This window comes from Pleuronectes platessa, chromosome 5 (genome assembly GCF_947347685.1).
Source record: "Pleuronectes platessa chromosome 5, fPlePla1.1, whole genome shotgun sequence".
NCBI classification, from domain to species: domain Eukaryota; kingdom Metazoa; phylum Chordata; class Actinopteri; order Pleuronectiformes; family Pleuronectidae; genus Pleuronectes; species Pleuronectes platessa.
This window is the reverse complement of record NC_070630.1, coordinates 24,976,068-25,003,817: the sequence shown is the minus strand read 5'-3', so window position 1 is coordinate 25,003,817 and position 27,750 is coordinate 24,976,068. Positions and strand designations below refer to the sequence as shown.

At 41.1% G+C, this 27,750-nt stretch overlaps 1 protein-coding gene across 3 annotated transcripts in view; it reads left to right on the top strand.

Annotated features, from left to right (window-relative positions):
• lsamp (limbic system associated membrane protein) overlaps window positions 1–27,750 on the top strand; it is a 191,615-nt gene that overhangs the window by 133,073 nt on the left and 30,792 nt on the right. For all 3 annotated transcript variants that reach the window (XM_053423383.1, XM_053423384.1, XM_053423382.1), the window contains one exon: window positions 27,104–27,229. In XM_053423383.1, coding sequence (XP_053279358.1) covers window positions 27,104–27,229 — 126 coding nt within the window. The remainder of the gene's footprint in view (window positions 1–27,103; window positions 27,230–27,750) is intronic.

Genomic DNA, 27,750 nt, shown 5'->3' with positions numbered 1-27,750 from the left:
ATCCGTGAATTATTCCCTGAGAAATAAGTACAAATATGGAAAAACACCCTCACTAAGTTGAAGAGTGTAAAAGAAAACCTGATTTGGATTTGCACCAAACTTCAATGGCATCCCTGACCAAAACACATCCCTTCCACAAAGTTTCATGGTAATCGCTCCAGTATTTCTTGCGTAATCCTGTTAACTTCCAGACAAACCAAAAACTGATGAAAACATAAACTCCCTGGTTGAGGTAATAAATGGGTATTCAAACAGAATAAATCATACAAGAATCTGCAATTATAAGTCGATCACTGTACAAATAAACTATTAAGTATGTAAGATTGGGTTGAAGTATCCTTCTAATTATTAAATATTACAGTTTGTGCTGCATATTGACTTTCCCCCTTGGGGGATCGATAAAGTAACATCTTTCAGATTAGCAGTCAGTGGGTGTAATTCAGATGCTCACTGGAGACACATGAGGAGATGCATTCTAATGCCAGATGTGAACTGACATAGTTCGAGCTGTCAACCTGTGGAGAGATCGCAGGAAACGCATGTTAATACCTGGTCTGAATGGGACCAAAGACACTGCAATTTTGATCAGGAGCTCATACTGGTCAGTACACTGGAGGCCTACATTGGGAATGTCACTCTAGCTTTTGCAGAGCCAGTTTGTCAAGTACTCAGTCCACCACTTTGACTACTAGACGGAAATATCATCAACTGCTGCATGTTTGTACAGATATCCATGGTGATAAGAGGATTACTTTTCCTCTTTATATTTATGAGATGGCTCAACCACTGCTGAATAGATTCTGTTGACATTTGGCTGATATAATCATGTTTGCCACAGTATGAACCAAATTACTTTGGGTGGTTCCTTGACTTTTTACCTGTGGTGACATAATTTAGTCTTAAAGTTATCCCTTTAAATATCACAGCCCCTTCTAGATGAATAGAGCATTTCTCCAATACTGTGGTTTTTGATATTAAAAGAGCTCCAGAAGTAATGACAGCCCCATCAGGCGCTGCTGTAGTTGGTTTCTAGTGCTCATTGGCATTTCGTAGCATGCTAATGTGTGCTAACTAAAGCTGCCTGCACACATGCACTGAACATCTGGATAATCTTCTGACATTCCGTGGAGGGGCTGTATTTTAGAATGCAGTGTTTGAGTGAGAGGCTCCAGACTTCTCCGGAGTTTCTCCTCCCAGCTCCCTACTCGTAGTAGCTGGATGGATTTTGACATGCAATGTCCTGTTGCTAGTGATTATACAATGAATGTGTGTGTGCATGCATGCATGTCTTTCTGTAAGTATACCAACCTGTGCATGTGAGGTATACGTGTGCTGATTGTTGTCTCTTTATCCACATATTTTTCACTCCAGTGATGTAGTGCTCGATCAGCTGATTCTTATCAGCATTGATCTGATACTCAAACTTTTGGATTAAGGCAAAACTTTAAAATGTATTGATTTTTAATAAAATTATGTAGGTAACCTTATAGCCTGTCATTTTTACTGAACAGCAGCGCCACACGTGGTGATAAAATGGTTTGAGAGCCAGGCTTAAATACACCAAACTCTTTTTAGAATTCCTGATATTTTCAGTTTCCTCACTAAATGTTGGAGATAAACTTTGGATTTTAACCACTTCAAAGTGGGTGTCATGGGTTTTCTGTTGTCTAATTACGTCTGAAGAAGCACTCACCATTGACTTCAATTCTTTTGGATTCTGCTCTACCAAAGAAACCCCTGAGACTCCAGAAGTGTTTTGTGGACTCAAACACTTCACCCACCACTCCATCTGCATAGTGGTGGGTAGATAATGAGAAGGATTTTCAGTTTTAGATGTTATATCGCTTTAAACCATCTCGTCACATTGTTTGCGTTTGAATGGAAGTGATATAAAGTCAAAAGCCACGTTCACTGGAATGTATATTCTGGATAATTTTCAAAACAACATAATAAGTCTTATGTTTCTTTGGCTCATGAGCAGAACCAATGTGGCTGTACAAACCGAATTAGCTCCTAAATCTACAAGTTATTACCAAAACCCTCGTTGCGAGCAGCTTCCCCTCCAAGACAGATGGCATTATCCATTCATAAATGTCACAGAAACAGAGTGACTATAAAGTAGTAGCCAAAGTAAATAATCCCGTAAGCAGCTGTTCCCATGGTTGCTCTGACCCCATTTCAATATGTTGGGGCAATGAGAAGTGACTCGTCTTAATGACGTGCAGGAACCTGCTGCGTAGCATGAAAAATTGACGGAATTGAATGTAACAGTTGGAAGTTTTTTATTTTTGGTCGCCCCACAAAACCAGACTAATACAAACACAATCTAGTTATGTCTACACCTCCTGTAAACAAAGAACTCATAGAAAACTTACTTTTTTTACACTTTAAAACACTATCCCCTCCAGCATGTTGGCTGTTTCAACCTTTTTGTATCTGGAAAGTGGCCTTTTCCTTGTTTTTAACAGTATGTGCTCTAATCTCAACACTCTCTCTAACCCAGCCACAGGACACAACCTTTATCCCTATGTGGCATGACTGAATTTCAAATGAAAAGATAGCAACCGGCAAATGCCTCCTCCTCCACACTTATCCATCCCTTCGTTTCTTCCGTCCTGGTATCACAGTGTTGTGGTATTTAAGCAGCTAATCCGCAGAAGTCTCTAAAGGCGGCCACGTGACTCTAAAGATCACCCTAGCAGGAGGGGGCAGGTGTGCGTGGCCGTACATATGTGTGCCTGTGTATTTGCACGTAATCTTCTCCCCTACAGTTCATACAACGATGACGGGTGACCTTTCAACGATTACCATGGGACAATCAGAACCTTTCAGCTGTGCCCGAGAAGCCTTCCATCCACTATCTCCCCCACCCCTCCTCATCGCAAATCCTCCTTCCTCTTTTTCTCTCCGCCCCCCTCCCCTGCACAGTCATTACACGTGAATGTTGTGGACCACCTCTCGTTTATTCTATTGCTGGGGTGTTCAAATGTCTTGCTCTTACAATACACATGGGCTTACATTGTTAAGAAAGGAGGTCAAAAGACCAGGAATAGGCAGACAAATTGAAAGAGATGTGCAGGGTAAGTGTGGATTAGGTATGGCTATCAATTAATTTTAGATATCAGCAGTGTGTCTGGCTCTACTGCTGCAGCCCAGCACACAGCACAATTACACCCACATTCACATTGCTGCTTCTATTGCCGCCAGCCACAGAGTTCAGACTGCAATCTGTGGGCTGGATGATCCCTCCTCGTCTGTCTGACACCTGAATGTTAACAGGGATCAATTAAGCTTGTCACCGCAGAAGAAGAAAAAAGTAAACAAACCAACAAAATGTCTTCCTCCCTGTGCTCCGTACAGCTGTTGTTAGCAGCTTCTCACTGAAGGCAAAGCCATCACTTGTCGCGGATTTTCCAGCAGCCAAATAGTGCATGGAGCACAGCACTTTAAACCTTGAACACAATATAGTTTCTGTCCAATGGCAGAGTGTTTATTGCGTACTATACATCCAGATTGATGTCACCTAAACTGCAATTTGCTACACAATGCAGAGGTGTGCTTCAATTAAGGTTTTTTATCAATGTTTCTCATGTAGGTGTGTCGGTACATGGTCAAAGATCAGATGAAGAAAATAAAGATGAATATACCTCAACCTGAGCTAGTGGGTTTGTTCATTTTGCAAACTACTGAGGCAGCAGCAGGCAACCGTTTTGTAAACAGAATCTAACCATTGTGTTAACATGGTAATGTTCTTAGTAAATGGATAGTTGTGTTTAGGGAAATACATTTGGGGGATGTTGCAGCTCGAGGGATGGGTCACACACATTTAGGAACACATGGTAAAATATATTTGTAATGGTAAATTCCAAACAGACTTAAGTTGAGATTGGTGTTTTTAACTATTTTAGTAGTTTAACAAAAAGTTATTATAATTTACTTATATAAAGATAGCGACAAATCATTAAAATAACGAAAATAAAATTGACCCCACAATCCCCCTTAAGTCATAACCACCTTCATAGCTACGGCCACGTTACGTCTCTCAGAAACACATTGGTGGTAGTTAAAGGTTTTGATTTGTTTCCATACAGGAGTTAAAAAAAGCTCCTCTGCGAAACCACATTTAAATCCACTAGATGCAGATTGTATTTGGATCTGTATGAAAACATTCATCAATAGCAACCCCCTAAATATATTTACACATAATTCCATGAGAAATATGGAAAAAATCATTATGATTCCTTGATCTGCCTCCTGGTTCGGATCCACTCTTTAATTTTATGGGATCTTTTTTTTTTTTTTTTGTATATTTTATTTTCAGTTTTAATGGGATCTTTTTTTACTCATATGACATCATTTCACGATGTTCTGTGTTAGTCATTGCAGGAGCTCTTGCAAACATAGTTGAAAACATTGTCTTTTTGCTAGAGGTTATAGACAAAATATTTTTTTAACATGTTTTTTGCTCCTTATATGTAAAATGAACTACTTTGTCTTCATCAGCTTGGTCCAATGTGTGACGCTGGTCAGGCAGTCTACTATACAGTGTATGAAAGAACTGTGAGAAAAGTAAGACTGAATCAAAACAGTTACATTCCTTAAAGCCAGAAGAATAAGGCTGAAGACTTTAAAACTCTCTGTTTAAGTTGTGGGATATTTCTCTGCAGGTTTGTCCCCAAGAGCAACACCTCTCACTTTATGAACTGTAATTTGATCCATAGTTAAAAAATAAAGATATATAAATATTGATCGGAGCAGCTTTTAATGCTATCTTGCACACTTGATTGACCATCTCTGAAAGCACTGATGGTGTTTTGTTTTTAGCCTGGAAACATTATCGAGAGGAAATCAAAGTTTGGAGCACTGGCTTGTGAGAGGGCCGGCACTCAGCCGCACCATGCACCGACATACCTGCCATGAGCATTATGGTACATAGGCCAAAAGACACATATTCATATACAACAGTCCTCCAGGCACAAGATTGCATAAAGATATCACATTGACCATTATTTCATATAGTGTCCTTGTTGGATGAAGTAGAGGAATAAGAGATGGAGAAAAAGAGAGTGGGAGAAAGCAGCCACACACATTTCCCACTGCCTTTGAACCTTCATAATGAAACTGACTCCTTGAAGTTTTAATGAAAGCAACACTTTACCATTCCCTTTTTCTCCCTGGGCTACTGAGCTTATGTTGCTTAGACTGAATCTCTAAAAAAAAATAAAAAGCTGCAGCCTCCTTTAATCTTCTTTATGCTGGCTGCAAGAGGTGCTCTCATGCATTTAAATGGGGCCATCCCATGGGCACCCATGACAGCAGGGGTATTTCCAGGGGATGCAGGTGAGCCACCACAGCCATATTTCACTGACTAACCAGGCGAGCCAGTGGCCATCAGTTCTGACCAGCATCTCCCCCGGTCCTATCTCTGATATAGAGGAGTACTATTTCTTTCTCCATCACCTCCGCTCCCCACACGCATAGCCATTACTTGTATAGAACCTGCCAGTATCCTTTCCCTCCATCTTTTTCCATCCTCTAAGTGACCTGGGCCTGTCAGATAGATGGACAGCCCTTTGGCACTCGAGCTTGTGAATGGCTCTTGAAGTGAGATTGAGTGACACGGTTAAACATGACCTCACCTGCTTTCTCAGAGGGGAAGAGATGAGGTTAGGTGTGTGCAGAGGTTGTGTCAGTGTATGTCTGGTGTGCAACACACAGCATGTGGCAAATGTGCATGGTTGTGTATAGATGAATATAACTGCTTGTGATTGCCCTCTGAGAATGTCACCCTTTGCAACTGTGCGCTTATTAATATTTTTACCCTGCTGTGGCTTAATAGAATACTGTCATCCTTTCTTCCATGAGTGCTCAGCGTTACCTGATGTGTGTGTATGTGTGTGTGGGGGGGGGGGGGGGGGACTGTCAATCAGCCCCCTTGGTGTTCAGGTCATTCCTACTGCTAGGCCTTGATCCCACTTTATCACCACACGCTGGATAAGAGCACAGAGGCAAACATGAGGGTTGCTCCTCAGACACATGTCAACGGAGGTGAAAAGAACATGCTAAATATTAGCAGAAATTGTTCATTTTGAACTGGTGAGAACAGCATATGGCTGTTGTGGTCTGATAATGATTCCACATGTTACATCAATTCAGTTCCTTGACGTGGAGAAAGCAGCATGAGGAACAATTGCCTTTGTTTTGTGCGCACATAGCATGTGTCCGTGGCACAAGCCTGAACCTCAGACACACGCTGAGAGATATCTGATTTCAGAGGCTTCCTGATGGCTCAGTTGTAGCAGGCTCAGCGCTCCGAAAACCCATGTGGATTCAAACTACTTCCCTTTTCTAATTCTCTCTACTGTCAGCAGTTTGCAAAAGAAGTGCAGGCCTTCTTGGAATAGGAGCAGGAGCCATGCTTTTAGCCATGCCAGCAGCCTAGCTTGAGGGATGGCCATGTTGGCTTGTTGATCTGTTGGTCACAATTCCTCTGTGATCTGGAATCAACCATTTCAACAGCTAGCAGATGGACTGCCTTAAAATTTTGAAAGGATGTTGTAGTTTCCAAATTCGACTGACTTTGGTGATGACATTTGATGTCTGCATAGGGGGAGACTGGAAACATGACCAATACAGGCATATGGGGGCCTTTATGATTTGAGATTGTAAGTGATATGTCCCATGCTCTACTGGATGGATCAGTGTGAAATCATAATCATAACTAAAATGGGCTACACAATAAATGTATGCTGTAAAAAACGTTAAAAAAAGGAAAGAAACAGGCAGGAGAGAGGGAACCAATAGATTGATGAATTTGGGAAGATGGAATGAGGACCTGTCTTGTCTGTTTTCAGTTTTAGCAAATGTTTGGCCATTTAGTCTTTGATGAAAGTCATATGGTCATGTAGATCTAAAGAGACATGCAGGATACGATTTTGAAGCCATTGTAAATTGAATTTTTCAAAAAACAAATTGGCTGACATCTGCCATGTGCTTTTCATGCATTACATACTTATGCACATCCTCGCTCTCTCCTAGTAAAACTACTTGGCTGCTACTTCTGCCAGTGCCCACTGCCCTGCCAGATGTCTGGCATGCTATTTGGTTGGACCATATTGAAGCCAGTGCTTATGCAATGCTTTACGTACTCAGTCTTGTGTGTGGGAGGGACGTGCTACACACTTGTCTTGATGAGCATATGTCTTTTTGAATGTCTCTTTGATGGATCGCTGCTTTAAAACAAATGGGGGAGTATTTGATTCAACAGTTCGTGCGAAGTGATGTGAATTTTTGTTAGAAATTGCATGTATTAAATGAGCAAAAGTATAAACACCAGACTAGTAACTTTCCATGAAGTGACTACAGCGGTCTTGCTTTGTTTAAACCTTTTCCACACCTTCTCTTTAGAGGCACAGGCGTGCACTGTAATCAGAATGGAGGCCCTCGGGGAAACTAAAACACATCCTACTAATGAGAAAAAATTGCTTATCACTTGTTAGAGGTAAATTATTTATGACTCTTCATTACAATATGTCGCTCTCTGCATAGGCATCTCATAGCCACAGTTGCTGAGTATGGTCAAGTGTGTCCCTCTTTCCGGCGCTTTGATGCACAGCCATGGATTTTATGAGAAATATTTTTCCTGGAGGGGTGGTATTTGAGAGCGATGGTCAGATGCTGCAGTGGCCACTGTGGTAAATAATATCTAGGCTTGTTATCTGTCCTCGGAGCAAGGAAACAGTCTCCCAACACCAGCAACTCGCTCATTAGATTGCAGCTCAAGGCAAAGCACAGAAACGGAAACTAGGGAAGGAAGAATGAGAAGAAAGGAGACAAAGAAGTGGTGTCAGCAATGAGGTAAGAGTCAAGGAGACAGAATGGCAGGAGACAAAGAGAATACAGGAAGTGCAAGGCAGGATGGGACGGAGTAAGAGGCTTAGAGATACGGAGGTCATCCATATAAAAAGCGCAAAGAGGAAGTTGAAAGGTAACGAGAACTATGCTGCATTCCATTGACCTCGGAAGCGATATGTCAGAGCTGGGACTGTCACTCACAGACTGTGATCCAGTTCAAGTCAGAAATTTAGTTTATTTCACAGGATGGGGGACGTTTAGTTTTAGCCATTGTTAGCAACCAGTGCCGTGTCTGGTTGAAATTGGATGTTCTCTTGCAGTGTTGTGCAAGTTCACACCTCTCATGAACTAGTTCAAAGTTCAGTTCACACAAGTAAATATGAACAGTTCACGTTCATAGTTCACCATTTAAATTCTGAACTAGTTCATAGTTCAGTTCATTTCATAGTTTAAGGTGGAAAGTGAGCCATTTTTGTAAGAGACCAGAGCTGTTGTGTTGCAGGTATGGCCTGCCCCTTTAAGGAAAGTTTGTAGTGTGTGACGTAGTGCACCTGGGTATTGTGGGAAGAGAAGTTCAAAGTGTGTTTATAAGGAGAAGTGACGGAGCACCTAGAGGTGATGTGAGTGTTGCTCCTGCTGTATATCCGAGAAATAAAGTGGCCGCATTCCAAGTAAAGAAACATCTCCTCCTCCTTCTTCACGGAGCGGTCCGGACAGCGAGCCAAGATAACCCGTGAGCCGAGCTCCAGACTACGGCTCGGAGCCGAGACACTGGCCAAAGAAGAAAACACTTGGAATATGTTGCTTGTTTGGTGTGCATGTGTGTGTGCGATGAATCATGGGTAGTGCGAAGTCGAGTTACTTGGTTCAGGTTAGGCTACATCGCGGACATTTCACGGGCACTGAGCAACGACATGGTGCAAGCATTCGATTTAGACAGCGTCTCTCCTCAGGAGAAGGAAAACATTCCGTAACGTATTAGCTAGACCTCAGATAATATTGTAACGGACTGGCATTTAGGTTTATGTTCTGTTTGACTGCTATGTGTTTGTTATGACTTATGTTCAGCAAACTACACCATGTCAATAAGTATTGGGATTTCCAGAGGGTCAGTGAACCAGTCGGGGTGGGGCAAGTGACAGTTCTAGACCAATGGATGGAGAGTTACCTGGCATGACAGGCTCTCATTGGCTGATGAGTTGGCATGTCAAGGGTGAACGAGGAAGGGGAGTGAAGAACACAGTAGTGGATGACAGGAGTGTCGGAGTTACAACAAGAAGTGTGTCGTGTTCGCTGGACTTTAATAACGTTACACATAAAGAGAGAAGTTTCCTGTCGTCCATAAGCGAGGACGCTGAAATATGAACGTGTTCACCGTTCAAATTCATTATTTGTCATTGAGTTGCGTTCAGTTCACCGTTCTCACAAAAGTGAACGTGTTCAATGAACGCGTTCTTTTGCGTTCGTTCATGCACAACACTGTTCTCTTGTCTTGTGGTAATGCAGCAGAGCTACTTCAGTAGTATTCCTTGTCCTTAGTGAGTACTCCTCTAACAGTTATACAATCTACTATCATTATTGGCACTGGCAGCACATCACAGCGACCCTCATTCACCTCCAGTTGCTCCCGATCAAGGCTTGCATCAAATTCAAACTGACCTCCTCCACAGTCCTCAAACACACATTTGCTCTCAATCCTCAACACCAACTGTGAACCTTTGGAGAGGGAGTCTTGGCCCCCAACCTCTAAAACTCTCTCCCATGACGAAATCCGCTACATCTCTGGACAGCTTCAAAAAAACTCCTCAAACACCCCCTGTTCACTAAGTTTGAGTGATTTATTAAACTGTTTATTGTTCATACATCGGCTGTGGTTGAGGGGTAGAGTGGTCATCCTCTAACCTGATGGTCGGCAGTTCGATCCCCAGTCTGACCCATCTGCATTCCGAAGTGTCCTTGGGCAAGATAATGAACCCTGAATGGCCCCCATAGAATAACAAAGTGCTGCGATTAGATGCACTGTATGAATGTGTGTGTGAATGGGTGAATGTAAAACGCTTTGAGTGGTCATCAAGACTAGAAAAGCGCTATATAAATACAAAACCATTTACCAATCATTTATTTCAGAGATCTGCAATCGACAAAACCTTTCAAAATAAGAGCTCTGCAGTTTAGCTCCATATATAAAGCACAGCAGCAACCATACAAACTTTGTACTATACTGTTTAGATAAATTGCCCAGCAGGAAGTACTTCTGTGAGGGGATGTGATGTGATGATTTGGTGATATAAAAGTCTACAGACTGAAGTCACACTGCCCGCCTCCGGACTGCTATGGAGCGCTGATTGCTTATTTATTCAAATTGTATTAATATTGAAGGTATCGCGTCTCCAAATCACACAAATTGACAGACATTTGAGGAATTAGTTCTGGTTACCATTATTTATCTGATACAAACATTGTAGAAACATGGACAGATAGAAGATGGACATTGCAGCAGTATAGTGTGTTCAAATGATTTAACAAGACATAAATAAGACTGAGCCGCTAATCAACATCTTACTACAGCTTTACGAGTCAAAATTTTGACTTCAGGGGCCTTTCTATTTGAAACGTGCTGGCAGTAAAAATTGAATGCACCGCGCCACCCACAGAGAGTAGAGGACAGAAAGTGGGATGGTGAAGACACCCTTTCTCTCAGCCAGCAGAACAGCATCAGCAGAGCAGTCAGATGCTGTGGGGGGGGGGGGGGGGGGGGGTCTCCAGCTGAGTGTGTCAGGTGTGTTTTACAGCTGCTCACAGTTCTTATCACAGTTAGAATAAACAAGCCGGTTGAGAGTCGACAGATCTACCAATTTACAGCAAAATAATGGAGGCACTTTGCTCTCACATTTTCGAGTTAATGACACATTCTACAAGTTGTGTAAACTCTATCTTTACCATTGGTTTTCCCAATCTTTGTTTTCCAATACTGGGTCCTGAACCTGTACCCAGTATTGGTGATGAAAATGAATTTGATGTGGGTGCGCAGCGGACAAAATACGAATTGAAATTTTAATAAAAGGCTTTTTTTAAACATCTAAACAGCATGTTTTTTCTCAAGTCTAATTAATTTGTTGTTATGTGAGGACCTATTACACAGCCGTCCAGCCTTTCATAGCCGATAACCTGAGGATCAGCCATCAAGCACGTCCCGCGCGAATAGGGGTCAGTTTACTAGATATATTATTATTTTACATCCTGAGCTTTTCAGGAGCAGGTTTGTAAAATAAAGCCAATGTAGAACGCTGATCCACTATTTAACTGCAAGTTTGAAAAAAATATCCAATGGTGGCCTGTTTAAATTGCAAAACCAGTAAGGATATTCAATGGTTATAAAACATCCGCAAATCATAACTTTTGAAAAGCTAGAAACAGAATATGTAGTATTTTAATATTAACGTGATTATTTAAATCTCAATTTAAGCACAACATGCTCTTGTGCTCTAACTTGAGCTTTAATTGCTTCAGTTAAATAATGTTCATCTATAACCAATTAATACAAAATCATTTATTTCTTGTTGACCATTTTTCTGTTCAGACGTATTTTGTGAAAACCGGAAAAACTGACTATGACTCTCTGTAATTCTTTATGAGTGCTTACCTGATGCAGTCAATTATAATTTATCTTTTTTGCATTTGGTCTGTACCCTTTTACTTTGCCTTGCGGGTATTTACCACCAAGCACTTTGTAGACAGCGCTCGGCCTCACTGAGGAAGGAGAAGAACTTCCCTGTGACAGCTTTTGTTAGGCCTGTGTGGTGTTGTGAACGTACTGTAGTAAAGTGCTCACTCAGGCACTAAACCGTGCTCACTGTGTTGTGTGGATCAGGAGGGAGGAGTGCTTTAAGCTGGTTATTGACGTAGCACATCACAGACAGCCACAGGTAGATCCATAAAATGGACTAGTGGGTTCTTATCCTTTTATTTTGATGTGGAAATTAGTTAGCTAACAAGTGGTAAAGTAGATTCAATAAAACTTAATTATATTGATATGAAAAAAAACTAAATAATTTCAGTGACACAAAATAAACTCAATTTGGTGCCAAAAAACAGATGAGATGTTTGAGTTTGGCAAGTTGTGTTGATTTTACCAGCTGCTTAGTTTTAGAAGAAAGTCCTTTTACAAACTGTTATATAGACCCAACTATCTCAATAATCTATTTAAACACTTGTCTTTGGGGAAAACATGTTTTATTCTGGGTTATACACCAGCAAACAGTATTTACTTTCAGTACAGTAGTTCGAACTTGGGAGGTGCGTTGCTGAACATGATCTTGGGGAGTGCAGTGTCAATTGTAGAGGCTTTTTGATGTTCCGCTATAAATCATAAAACCCAATACTCCATTATAATATTTCTTTGTCAGATTGTGAATAGAACCCATTACACCCATCATACTATTTGTGTAACAGTGCTAGGCTCCAATAGACAGGTTTTGTGTCAAAGCCATTGTTATGACCCCAAATCTACCATTTCACTTTCACTTGAATATGTTTTTAAGTTATCTGCATGTACCCATGTGTATTTACACTTTTATTCCCAAATAAACAGATAGCTGTTGTTGTCCTCTGTCAGCTGTCTCTTGCACATTGATCCCGTTGACCCTCTGTCATTAGCCTGACACTGCTGAGAGTCTGCCAGTGAGGCTGCAGGCTGAAATAAATGGTGAACCTCTTGGACCCACTTTCAGGTTAAAAGTTAATGGCTGCTCACCAAGGAGTCAGGAGGCCTCTACTCTGGGGAGGGATCTGAATTGATAATGTTCACATGTTCACATAACTCACTTATGTATCATTGAACCCACACAGATATACACAGTCATTCTCCTTATTATAGGGTGCGTTTTAATCTAGTGAATTGTAGCGAACGGGGGGGGCAGATCAGGTACTATTGATTTGTCGGTGCTGATTGCTGGTTCGACTTCCACCTCACATCGTTTAGTGCCTCTGAGGATCAGTATTATGCTGAAGGACAATCTGAGTGCCCACAAGTCAAGCTGTTATTTGATCCCTTTTAATGCTAGAGTGAATAATGAGAAAGTACGTTTCTGCTCTGAACTTTTTGTTTCACTTTGAATTTGCATAATTAATAAGATACTGTCTAGGTGTACTCGTCTGTAGCAACGAGAAAAATCGAAATCAGTGTTTTTCAGGGAAGTCGTGGGGCATAAAAGGCGTCTAAACTGAGCTGTGTACTTATATTGGGTTTTGTTGGGGGACTTCTGGTCTCCAATAAGCCTTGTCTGGACAAAGTGACATAATGAGGGATTGTATTTGGAAGTGGAGGAGCAAAGGGCATGAAGTTGTATTAAACAGTTGAAGAGATGGTACCTGGAGAGGAAGAGGCAGCCATTGCAACTAATATTCTATAACCTTGGATTTAGCTTGTCTAGCCATCTTTGTTTTTCTCATTATCATGAGCTGTATGATATCATATGCCTCTAAATCATCTGATGGCTTGAACGCAAACCCTCTTTAGCCTTTTGGCAAGCCCTCCGCTCTTTGTGAATGCCAGGCTTAAAGTACAAAGCTATTGCTCTTGAGGAGGCAGAGGATTTACAGAGGTACCTCCGTTAGGATAAGAATTACAGCTTCTATGGAATATATAAACATAGACATTTTTCATAAGGGCAAGAGCTGCCATTAGTTAGTTTTATGGGGGAGAAAACACTATCTGTAGCATTTTCTCATCGTTGACCCTCCATGGCTGCCTGCGCCAGCTTGTTAGCATAAAGCTGCAACATTTCTGTTTTACACCTCTTGTTTTCCCTCTGTCCATGCAGACACCAATTAGATGCTTACGTGATTCACAAGTTGCTACCCTTGCGGGGCCCTTTATTAGACAAACACCTCTCAACACAAACTGAAAACCCATCTCGTTAATTATCACCTTGGTGCGTCCAAGTAATGGAAATGTATTTGGTCTCAAATGGAGAAATTTCTCCTTCATAAAAAACACAGAGAATACCTCTACTTTCGCTTCCATCAGTGCCTCCAGCAGACCATTGTCTCATATCCGGTATTTCCTTTGAAAGTTTTGCCAGCATATTGTTTTTTTTGGGGACAGCGGGGAAAGTTGTTGGTTTCTTATACTCTTATCACTTCTCTTTCATCTGCCTTCTCTTCTCATCTCCTGCGTTCACAACCGCTAAGAGTGTGTGAGCCGGGATGGGAGGGGAAGGGGCACACTGGCAAGGCCAAGTCACTTGAGCTTCTTCTCCTGCAGCAGCAGAGTCAACCCACTAATCAGACTTTTGCATTCTCTTTCCTTTTAATTCTGCAGTGCCAGGGAAAGAGGAATTGGTGTGTCTGTGTGTGTGTCCGTGCCTGCATGCGTGCGTGTGTGTGCGTACTTGTACAGATGTCTTTGAGAGGACTTTTTGGAGCCTACATAGAGTACATTTTGGCTAGTCCTCTCTTTCTGACCCCTTTAAATGAGCTGCTTTAGGGTTTAAACCTGGTGTTAGGGTTAGTTTAAGGTTTGGGTGAGTGTTGGGCATTTAGGCCCATCCCATTTCCGCCCTCAGCCTTAAGGCCGGCGCATGGTTCTGCAACTGCGGCTGCTGCTTTTCACACAGTTGTATCGACGGACTCGTTTCAATTTATGGTTCTCCAAGGATTGCGGGTGTTGCAAAACAATTCACTGCCAGAACACTAGGTGGAGTAACGTTTTTTGTCGAAAACGACCTGAGAGACGTCTTCTTTGTGTGTGGCAGTCATCGTCGACTGTTTATTACTTTATTCCTTTTTCTGGCGGACAAATTTGTCCCTGATCTTCCTCCATAGATTCGTACACTCGTCGACCTGCAAACCGATGTTAGCCGAGATCTCCTTCCAGGAATTGCAGGCCACCTGCGCGTCCTTGTATTCCGTCAATGACGGATTATACAAGTGGTCATACTTTTGGATCTCTTCCGCCAAACACTCTTCTATTTGGTCCATATTTGTTCTTCTAAATCTATTTTCTGCCGGTATTATGGGGCATGAAACCGGAAATGTGACTCCGGAAAGGATGTAGTTAGCAGACCAATCCCAGCTTTGCGGGCTTCGTAAGGCTTGCGCAGCTTTGTCGTATAGTTACAAAAGTGCGGCGACGCACGCAAGCACACAAGAAGGGGTACGCAAGCACGCAAGGGGCTCTTGCTCTTGCGTGTCCTTTCTTTTCTCTGAAAACGCAGAGCCATGCGCCGGCCTTTAGCCCTTAGACCTCCCCTTCGTTTTGCACGGCCCTGTATAGGGGAAGGCTGTCCAAATACTTGCTGGGACAGAGGGGTAGGCCAAAGTTTTTCCCAGAATGCCTTGTGAATCACATGCGCGCTGGGAGAGAGACCCATACATGTAGCAATTTCTTCCTTAATAAGGATTTAAAAGTTACGATAATGATTGTAATATCTTAGTTTAACTTAGTTTAACTAACTTTATCTTTTCAATGTTTTATGTTAATATCTTACTCAACAACTTGAAAAAAAAATCTATAGCACACTAGCATGTTAGCGATATTTTTTTTGCATGATAGTAATTCCATGCCGCATCCCCCCTCTTTGAAGATACACGATTCACTTGACTTAACCAGTGTATAGCAGCAATATTACCGAACTAACCTGCTCCTTTAATAACAAGAATCCTGGCAGGGTCGCCTACAGACCACTGCGAGCTGCCTGATGCTGTGTGCTTTTGATTCATATGTGAAGTAATGCCAAGCAATTTTAAATGTCGCTGATTCACCTGCATTAGAACTGATGTTATTTGGATATTAAATGTTTGTCACTTTAGTAACTGCAAACAATAGCATTGGTAAATAGTAAATGGTTTTGTGTTTATATAGCGCTTTTCTAGTCTTGATGACTACTCAAAGCGCTTTACAGTACAGTTTATACATTCACTCATTCACACACACATTCATACAGTGCATCTAATCGCAGAACTTTGTTATTCTATGGGGGGCCATTCAGGTTGGGTTTTTCGCGACGACTACTGATGATTTAACAGCTTCTTGAATTGCTGTCCAAATTCGTAGAGGAAGATTTCAACCAATACCCCTTGTGAGTGGGTTTCAAGGAGCAAGATAACCCTCGAAGACAAGGGGCAGGGGTAGGGCCAGGGGTTGAAATGGGATTGGGCCTTAGTTTTGATGGTTTAGTTGCTAGGTAATGCATTATGCCAATGAATGTCCTAACTATGATAGATGTAAAAACATTCATGTGTGAGTTTGGCTGCAGGCCAAATGTGTTTACAGCAGTTGTGTTCTACGGATACATCGTTTAACAAAGCCAATATGAATAACTGAAGGGATCAGTGGTGGCTATAAACAGAGTGACGCAGTATGGGGATATACGGTCTAAGCTACAGAAAACAAAATGTGTATTTGTGACTGTATTGTGCACATGCATTCAACTGTTTGTGTTTGTGTGCAATTTCGAGGTAAGAGTACAACCAACGGCTGAGCCACAAGGCTTAGTGTTAATCTAAAGAGATATTCTTTATCGACACAAGCACATTGCAGACATTTGGAGATGTATCACAGATTACATTTTGCTCTTTTCTTCCCGTTCGTAGCTCCTCTTCCCTCTGGCCTTTTCCTTCCTCCTCTCCTTCAAGTCTTTCAGTAAACCACATTATCTGTAAGGGTCCAATCTTTTGCAGCAGATTTATCGGAGATGTTTGTGTGTGAGTCTCTTTCAGCCCTTGAATTGTCGCAATTCAATGACTGTTGATCGCTGAGTTTCTGGAAAAAACGATTGCCTTGAATGGTCAAGGTTCACGGTTTCATCAACTGCATCCATCCAACGACCAAAGTTCATCTGAGCAGACTTTTCAAGTGGACTTAAAATACGTATTTGTTAAAAGATATTAGTTGTAATATTAAATTGTATAAAAAATGTATTCAGTTATATGTTTGTCTTCAACATAGTTTGCTTATTATTGTTGGTTATTTTCCCTTTCATACTATAATATTTGCTACATTTTTGTGAACAGAAATCCAAAAGGTCAATCCAGATGTAAAAATGCGCATCAAACAAATTGAGCTGTTATGGTTTGTATACATTATTTTAGACAGATAACATTCCTGTAACAATAATTCAGTTTAACAGTATTTGAGGCTGTCACGCAGTTTCTTGGTAGGTAGAATGAGTTTGTCCCGGGTCCTGCATGAAGATGTTTTTCTTTCTTAAACAGACACTTTAATATAGTGTGAGGCCTTATCGAGTCAATTAGAAGCTCAGTTTCCATTGTTGTTGTCTGTCTGAAACTCGGTGCAAGGAAGAAACCACTACGTTTTTGAGCAGATCGAAACAAGGGGGAAGATCAAGCCAAATTTGTCACTTTCTTTTATTGTGTTTTTCAACGTCTTTGTAAATAATCAGCCTTGTCAGAACTCTGCACTAACCCGTCTAGTTCTTAAATAATACTGTTTAGAATCTGTTACACTGCAAAAACATTGAAGTTCAAGTCATTTTGTACAGATAACAAATGAGCAGTATATATATACAGCTTTATTTCTGTGTTTACTGTCAGTCTGTGTTTGCTTTCAGTCTCACCTGTTGCATCTCCCCCCTCTCCCTTCCTCCCACATCCCTCACTCTTCATTAGCTACAGCTGTCCCTCCCTGACCCTCTGTTGCCTCTTCAGCTGCCACGGAAACACCGGTTGAAGCCCGGAAATGTGCGGAACAAATGACTCAGATAACTAATGGTTGCACTAGTCAGCTTTCCTGGGTTTTTCCCATTAAAAAGTACTTGTTTTCTGAATACCCGTGGTTCAGACTATGTCTGCACCTCTTCAGGGTGAGCCCTTTTGAGTCTGAAAATATTTATTAATTTTTCATCTAGACCGCGGGTACAAACATTTAACCTCAGTGGCGATGAATTAGCATCGACCAGTTGTATGACTTGTCTCTGTACGGAAAAGAGCCAACAACAGCCATTCCTCCCAAGCATGATGATGTTTTGAAAGTACACATAGAGGAGGAATTATTCAAAACGGGAGTGGCAAAGAGAGTCTGAGGGAATCAATTGCCTTCCCAGAGGAAGGTGTACATTGAAAATATACCACTTGACAATAGTACCACAGAGAAATCCATATGTGGTGATCAATGCTGACGTAATTCAATGTGTGGGAATCACTGAAGAATGAAGAAACAACTACTAGATTACATTTCCTTCCTCCTCACATTCTTCAGATGGGAGGCTTCGGCAGGCAAGATGTGTCCCATGTGCCGCCCGTTGACGATCACTGACGATTACTGACGTACATACCAGTTACAAGCAGCAGCAGCATTATAGCACTGCGGGGGCTTTTTGAAGGCAACACTCTTCCGCCTCACAGTCACCCTGGTTGCCAAAAAGCTGCTGTTATCGCTGCGACGTCTGGAGGGGTGGTTTTGGGCTGACCTTGTTTTATAGAAAGCAGGTAATTGGCGGCAACGCTTCTCCGCACTAAAAGCTAAAGAGCTGAAAGTGCTATCTCCTGATTATCTTCTTATGGTTTCAAATTAGCGCAGCATAATCGCACGCCTCCTCTACACTTGCTGCCACATCGCTCCTATAAATGTCGCATTGAGAGCCAGTGGGGGTTAAATGTAAGAGGGAGCCAAATGAGCCAAAGGGGAAAAATGTAAAACATGTTCAATATTGTACAGACAGTATGGATGAGCATTACTTTAATGCTTTTTCATATAAAACCATACCAGTGCCTGTTCTCTGCTTGTGACATCTATCAACATTTTTTATTTTGACTCTGCCTCTTGTTTTGTGACCATAAACAGATATTTTGTTGTTTTAACCAACACACTGTGATGGGGCAAAGTAACAGAATGAATTTAACAGTCAAAGCCCAGAGCTGTTTTTTTTGGTTTATCGCTTCCTGTCTGTGTCCCAAAGAGCGGAATCGAGTTTGGCACAGTAATCCTTGAATTGTAATGAACAGTTTAGCTTGAATATAAAGCAATCTGACAGAGTCCAGGTGGGCAAGGTTTCATTCTGCCATTACCTGCTGCCTTTCCTGCTTCTGTGCAAAGGCTAATTTCATGCTCAATACGCCTGCAACTGACCAAGCAAGAACGCTGGCGTATTTTCAATACATTAGAGAAAAGACCACCTGGGATTCTAAGAAATGGAAAACAGAAGGGGAGCATTGCATAGAGGGAGAGTAGTGGGGAAATGTGTTGCATGCGTGTTACCAGGTTCTGAATTGAGGTGTAGGGCTCTTGACTTAAGCCGTGCTACCACAAGATTATTTCCTGATCTTGAAAATCTTTTTTCTGTTAAACTGCAAGCGTCTCTTGCAGTCTCTTTGTGTGTTTGACATAGCGGCAGTCTCTCATTCATCAGGCAGGAATGATGCATTCATTATTTTTTGATGATGATGTGTTCATGTGTTAGCTCTCCCATGTGAATTTAGTGCAGATGAGCAGATGTCGAGTAGATGGGGTTCGCCATATTGTCACATGTAAGCATTAGCGACAACAACAAGTTGCCCCTACTATACATTTATGAGAACACTGTTTATCATATAGACCTATGTTTCTCCCAATGAGAATTTAGGTGCATTAGCAGATGGCGAGTAGGAGGAATTTACCACTCATTCAAATGTATGCACTAAAGACAAATAATCATACTGGCAGCACAAATTTATAAACTGATATAATGCCATTTATATATATATATGGCATTATATATGACATATAAATATATCACTTTTATAAATGTTTAGCTTTCTTTCACTGGGTGCATTAACAGCTTTAGTTTGGTTCATGAAGTCGAATCCAAAGATAAAAGGTTATAAACCGGGTCCCAAAGTTTTTGTTGTGGCCCGCATCACATGGACCTTTTACACATGAACAAAGACGGGTAAAGATGAGGGTACATGTAGTTACAAGAAAATCATTGATTATGCAAATTTGGTGCATTTTCTGCACCATCAGTGCATCATCAGGACTGGCATGGAAAATCAAATTCTGTTGATTGACAGCAGGTCAGTCTGCTTTTCGTGTTCACTGGTGTTTCGAGTGTTGTGGTGCTGTAGATGCACTGTATGATTGTGTGTGTGTGTAAATGGATGAGTGTGACTTGTACTGTACAGCGCTTGGAGCGGAAAGTCCCGTATGAATATAGTCCATTTGATTGTAAGCCTTACTGGGCATAGGGATCCTAAAATTGGTCTGATGTGTTTTACACAAATGAGCAGCACCAGAGGCAGCGATGGGAAAAAGACTGACGCGCTCTCTTCAAGAGGTTTCTGTTGGATTCTTGTTCCACAACAGGGTTCCATCAAAAGTTTGCACACCTAAATCAATCAATCAATATTTATTTGTATAACCCATATTCAAAAGGTGTGCCATCCTCTGCGATTATCCATTGAACCAACAACTAAATGATAAAAAAAAAAATTCAACCGAAACAAGTCGTGAAAACACCTTGAAATAACATCACACATACTTGAATTGTACCAAAATGAATCTGCGCTTTTTCAACAAGTAGGTTTACACATATAAGGAATTATGTCCAAGCATGTACATACAAACATAAAAAACAGCCAACAAAATATAACACAAAAATATTATGCGAACTAGAAAATAGACAATATGTTGTAACCAAAGAAAAGGGTTGTGCAATGTGAGAGATAAGATGTGTGCAATTTGAAGTTTACACCATATGAGCGTTATGGACAATGGAAAGTTCTGGTGTCACAGGGACATTAATGCAGTCCAGTGTTTGGGCCCCGGGCCTTGTTGATGAGTCCAGCAGCAGTCGAGAAAAATTTACTTTTGTTGCATGAGGTTTTGATCCTGATGGCGGGCAGCCTCCAGCCAGAGGGAAGTGGCTTTAAAAGTGTTTGTCCAGGGTGGGAGGGGTCGGCCATGGGGGAACAATCCATCACCTGCACAGATGTCAGACCTGCTGCTCCTCCATCAACTGCTCCAGTCATATGATTGTTTGTGTCCTGCCTGGATTGATGCTGAACACTGGCAATGGGAATCAAGTGCAATATTGTCCAGCTATGGATACAATTTCCATACATATTGGCCTGGCCATTTTCATAACACAAACAGACATATTAATTGCAATACTGTCAGGAAATGATGATTCCATAGTTTTGCAAGGTTACTTACTCGGCTAAAAATACTAGTTGATTATTTGTCACCCAAAGTGGTTTTTGAAGTTCATGAAACAACTTTATGCGGTAAGTTCTTATGCGATAACAGATGAGTTCTTATGCGATAACAGATGAAAACACAGATGGACGACTTGCATCTATAATAGTGACTGCATACATATGGAAAAGCCTTATTTTCAGACACGCAAATGGGGGTGCGAAATTTAATTATGTGAAAATACAGGACTATCATGCAAAAAAAAGATTGCTAGCCTGCTAACGGTAGCATGCTAATGTTTTAAGGTTGTCGTGAAAAAAGTGACCATAATACATTGAAGTGATATTAAACTAAGATATTAAAACCATTATCTTAATTGTTTAATCGTTATTTATGGAGAAAATACTACGTTTGTGGGTCTCCTAGCTTGCCAGTGATTTAAAAGGCATTCTGGGTACCCCTACGTTCGAATAGAGTGTTGGAAAAATGACTGTTTGGAGGGGTACAAAGCCCCAGGCCTAAGCCCTACCAGTACGTCCCAACATGCATCGGGACACCAATACAATGTCATAATCAATCACAGATTATAAATTGGGACTACTTCAATGGCCAAACAGGGTCAACACTTATTTAACAGGATAGACCAAGCACCGTGGCTCGGTCTATGGAGCTTTTCTTTCACAAAAAAAAAGTGTGCGTCCTATTTACCGGCGGGCCACTTAAGATGGATATATGATATTTTATTGCGGCCCGGATATAATCATCTAAGATCTATGTCTTTGGACTGTGGGAGAAAGCAAGAGCGCCCAGAGAAAACCCACACAGACATGGGGAGAACACGCACACTCCTCACAGAAAGAAGCCAACGGAACCGGGTCTTGCACCAGAAACCTTCCTCACATTGTCATCTTGATTGGAGTATTTTGCAATAGTGACACTAACAGGTCTATATACATATAGCCAGTAATGAAAAGCTGAGTGCGTTGTTAATCATGCAAGAATACACATTTAGCAATCACATTTCACCCCCCCCCCCCCCCCCCCCCCCCACAGTAAATAACACATCGCATAGACTAAGGCACTGCCTGTCTCTCTCTCTCTCTCCCTCTCTCTCTTTCTGCAAAAACCAACAAACACAAACACATTTTCCCCCTAATAACTCTTACTTCCTCTGCCTCTCTCTCTCTCTCAGTCTTTCGCTGTCTTTCCTTTCTTTCTTTGAAGTTTGAAATTACAGTTCAAAGCAAGGTCGGTGTATTTATAACGTTTTCAGCAGAGATTTATTATTTTGGAGGAATTGGGAAACAAAACTAAATAGGAGATCATTAGTATTATTTTTATTTATTTGTGTGGAGGGTGGTGACGGTGGAACCTGTTAAGAAAACCGCGGCTTATGATACTTGAAGATTCATGGAGCAGGTGACAAAAATGAAATAATAACAGAGTAAATAAGCATTTTCCAACGTGCGTCAGTGTATCTGTACTGTACATAACACAAGATTAAATCTGAAGTTTTGAGGCCATGCTCGTGTCGATTCTATATTTCAACCAAATGCAGCCATAAGGAAAACATTAGCAGAGTGCAGTCTATCTCTGTGGAATTCATCCATCCTGCCGTTGCAACAGTAAAGTGCCTCTCAAATAGCTGACCTTTCCAACAATGTTCCTTGAAGGTTGACCTATGTGATTACAATTCACTCCTTTCTTCTCCCTCCTCCCACTTCACCGCTGACAGCAGGACACCAGGCACTATACGGCCGTTAGAGCTGAAATGTCATCCACACTTCTTTCCCTTACGATTGTCTTCCTTTGTTCATCTTGTCTCCTTTTTCGACTTCTCATCCCCATCCTTCCTCCTCCCATTTATAGAGGTGACAGGGTTATCAGAGTGTGAGCGCTCCTTCTTCCCTCGCCGATCCATTTTTATCTATGCGTCCGACGATTAATCTCCCTTCGAGCAATCCTGCTAAGCCAATCAACTTCCACCAACCTACCCTGCTTTGGTTGTTTTTTAGGTGGGGAGGGGATAAAAAATCCAATTGGATTCTTTTTCACCTCAATCGAGTGCCTCCGCCCCTCCGCCCCCCTCGCTACATCTCCCCATATCTGCAAAACGCATCTTCATTTCGGTTCTGTCTTTTGACAACAACTCTGTATGACTTCACTTAAGATGCTGTGTGGCACGATTGTGACCGTCTTGTCAGTTGGTATTAGAGAGATGGGTTACCCGGGGATGCTCTGTGTGTGTGTTTGTGTGACAGGGAAAAAGAGAGAGATGTTCGTTTTGGTGGAGGCTGATAGTGATGTCGTACAGAGACAAAGCCTAGCAAATAATAACTTTGCCGGAGAAGCAATCTGAAAAAGAGAAATATTGTTTCTTGGAAAAACATGGTCGATGGGGCAGCTCCATTTCAATTCAACAAAGCCAGTCCTGTTGGATTTAAATAGTATTTATATATATGTATACGTGTAGGTATGTATAAATACGTATATGTATATAGTTTCCCAGAAAATGTAGTTCTCACAATCGTGCTTAGAGCTTTCCATTCTTCCATACTTTCTTTATAGGCCAGCAAAATGCCCAAGTGATTTATTTTGGTGGGGAATAAGAAAACTAAAGAAAGAAAGATGAAAAGTCTCCAACAAAATGGAAATCTGCGAACCCAGAAGAAGCCTTGGTGCCCTCTGTGGTATCTGGCATGGATACCACCCACTACAGCAGTATGACTAGTGTTCATTATTTATTGTATAAAGGGCCAGCAAGTAACTTTAATGGAGCTGTTGGGGTTTAAGTGCCTTGTTTATGGACACATTTACAACTGTTTTTGAAAGCTTGCAGAGTCTGTTACTTTTCACACCAGCTTTTTTGCAAACTGATTGGGTTGCTGTTGACACTTTGAAGCAGGTAACCCATAAGCTTTAATGGTTTACTTTCCAACCCTGTTCTTTATCCGTAAATCATTTGGACAGCAAAATAAAGGTGAAGCTAATAAGTAGCCCGGTGGTTTCAGTCTTGGCAATTAAGGTTTATTACCTCTGACCCATGAATCTGACGCAATTATTATGTTGCAGAAATTGACATTTTGGCACAAACTTGTTTTTCCGCCACTAAACTCCAGCTGATGATTAACAAATATGAAGGCAGAGCAGTGTCAGCTTTAGTTTTAGTCCATCAAAGATCTTTTCAAGTCTTCGTTTGACCTTAACAGGTTAATGGAATCCTCTCGACTATGTTTGTTCTCAAATAAAAAATGTTTTTTGGGGGGGGGGGGGGACTGAAATGGATGTTAACCCTTTGAAGGTTAACATGAAAGATCTTTTTTTTATTATTATTCTGAAAAGTTCCATTATATGCGATGTATTTGTACAAATGTTTCTTGCAATTCTTCCAGCAACTAAATGTGATTAAGTTTTGTAAATGCTAGTTTTCATATAATGATAGTGGTTGATAATGATGTATGTGTGTTATCTACGGTCATTAATCAGTCAAATTACTGACCAATGAATTGTAGACTTCTCAGCAGGGGAAGATCAAGGGGCGTGACTATGGGAGGAGGGAGGGGGGGATGTATTTGGTCATGAAAAGCATGATGTACTGTTAAAGAGCCTGGCAAAGTTTTTACTATTTATAGCTTATACATGAATATATGTACTTATAAACTTATGGACATGAATCCTTTAAAGGAGGAATAATGGCAAAGACATCCTGTGGTGGCATTTAAATGAATGAAAACGTAGACATTTTAGGACTAAACAGCAACAACAGGTGATAAATGTTAATTTGAAAAACAGTAAACACATTCCTTGTACTCTTGATCTTATATTTGTGAAGAATGGTCTATATAGAACATAATGGACTCATAAATGGCAGAACATGAGCTACAAATCTGTTAAAAGCTATGTTAATTTTGTACAACTCTTCATTTGGCTTTAAGCTCATTGTGACTCACTCAGTTGGTTCAGGATAACAACCCTGCAGAAACAGAAAAGGCCAAGGTGCGTCTCACTCTTGTGGCCTCTTGATGTACAAGTAGATTAGGAGCAATAAACACAGAAGTGGAGCAGATCAAAAGTTAATTTGACATGTGCGAGGCAGCTCTTTCCTGGCAGGCAAAGGTGTGAGGCAGCGAGACCACAGGCTGCCAGACCTCATCCATGTCCACAGTTTCACCATCACCCTTCATCACTGAATTCTAATATTTGTACATTTGTTGAGTGATATGAAAACAAATAAATAATATTTTTTTAAGGACAGTAACAATAATCAGAAGGATTTCAGGTAGATAACATTTGTTTTCAAGTTAAAAAATCATTTTAACAATTAATTTATTCTTAGATGTGATCGTTGGTCAAGTAATCCAACTACTGCAGATTGTTGAGGCACCATCAGCTTAGCCTGCAAGAATAACTGTGAATGATAGTAATCATATGGTTTTATATAGTGCCTTTAAATGTACCCAAGGCCACTTCTATGAATTCATGAAAATGTAAAAAATGAAAGAAACACAAAATAATAAAAGAAATGCTACCTGAGCAATAAGAAAACTATATTAGTCAAATGAACCGGCTTGTGAACAGGTGGGCTCTAAGGAGTTCTGTTGGTGGCTGCCACACTGAAGACCCTGTCACCGTGCAGGTTCTCAGGCTGGTACAGGGCATGGCGAGCAGCGGATAAAATAAGTATTACTTTCGCAAACAGCTGGTAAACTCACCTCCCAAACATCAACTCTGCTGGTGAGGAGCCATAGTTTTTATATTGTCATGTTCAACCATTGAAGTGCGACATCAACTAGAAATAAGATCAGTGTGAGACATGATGATGCAGAAAAAATGCATCATCAGCTTCAAGATTGCTCAAATACAGAAGAAAAATAAATTAGCGAGTTCAACTGTTGCATGTTTCCGAGCTGTAGCAGAGTCATTTGACCCAAGAATGAATGTGGTTTGTATCTTTTCCCACTGAAGACAAGTGCCAGATGTCAGTGGGGGTTTTGACCAGCAGAATAAGGGTCTTAATATGCAAGTGTGACAGAGTTAATGGAAGCAGTATGACCTCGTCTTATGTGTGTTGTGCCCATATGATGTATCATGACCTGACACATACATACATACACACACACGCATTCCTTAATGAAATTTGAATGGTAAATCCAAACATCTCAGGTTGAGCAAAAAAGAAAAATAGTAACCTTTCTTCACTCGCCCGCATTATGCATGTCCCAGGATTCATCATATTCCAGACTCATTGATCATTATTTGTACCTCTGCATATCTGCATACACTATACCTTATCCCAACCCCTTCACCCACAGTTTGTGAAAACAATGATGTATACCCTCTACGTCGTTCATGAGTGATTGCGTCGTAGCTGCTGACTCGCTTTAGCGCAGACTGTACCTTCTCAATTCATCTGAAGAATTATTTATATATATATATATGAGAGATAAGGTGTCTCTCTCCCTCCCCCTCTAGGTTCTTGTTTGTTCGTGTGTGGTTGAGAGCAGTTGGAGGAATATCTCCGTGTTACTTTGAGTATCTGTGTTTTAGTCACGCAGACACATAAAAATATTCTTCATTTCACCTTTAAATTTTCAGTTGTGTATTAAAAGCCTACTTTCGTCTGCACTGACTCAGTGCCAAGCGTCTGGAGGGTCCCCATATGACAAGAGCAGCAATCAGTTTTCATGAGCTCAGGTCCCGAGGCAGGAGATTAAATTGCTTATTTGGATCTTAGGTTGAGAAAGTTTACTCTAAGTACCTCTCTGGGATACTGCATTGGGTAAAAAGGTTTTCTAAAGCTTCTCGATACTCTTCCTTTCAACAGAGAGATTCAAGGTCATCTTGTGTTTCATTCAACCTCTCTTTAGAGCCAATAGTTACAGTGAAGGATTCGGGTAAAACAGCTGGCATGGTAAACACACAGGGCTTCAGTGCAAACTTTTGTTTTAGAGAAAGGTGAACAAAACATGTTTCAAGGTCTATAAAAGAGCAAAAATGTCAGTTGTAAACTTCAAAAGGGTTGAGACCCATCATCTAAGCCTGTGTGAAGTAAGGGTCACTTTTCATACTCTCTTCACAACCTTAATAACCTGGATGTCTTTTCTCTTGTGTCTCCAGTTCCTGCCAACATCTACAAAGTGTCAGAGGACATCATCGTGAATGAGGGCAGTAATGTGACACTCAGTTGTTTGGCCAGTGGCAGACCAGACCCTGCAATCAACTGGCGGCTGCTCAACCCTTCAGGTAAGAATCAGCCAATCAGGGCTCATTACTATATATGTCCGTCTAGACGTGCAGCCAATGGCCAATGATGTGATTTATTTGTTCATCACATCACACACGCACGCTAGAAATAAGAAGGCTTTCACGTCTACCTCTCCATGTCGAAAGGTGCCTCAGACCACAGTCTGGACCAACAGACCAACATTTATTCCAACTAAAATAGGAGGTCTCTGTCCAAATTAAAATGTTCGGTTTATGTGTGGTGTGGGTGGGAAATTCGATCCAGTTACAGGAAGTTGAGGAGGAGGAGGAGAAGTGGAGGCATTAGTGGTCTCTCCAGAAATGGAGTTGCAGAGGCTTACAGGATTATCTGCAGTCACTTTGCCCACATTAAACAGTGTTGGATATTGAGACTGACACTGGAGATGCTGTTAGTACTACCAAAATGATATTACAGTAATTTGACATATGACAAACATAATTAACAAGTTAATTAATTGTTTCTATTCAAAGTGAATGACTATTAACTGCTAAAAGACACA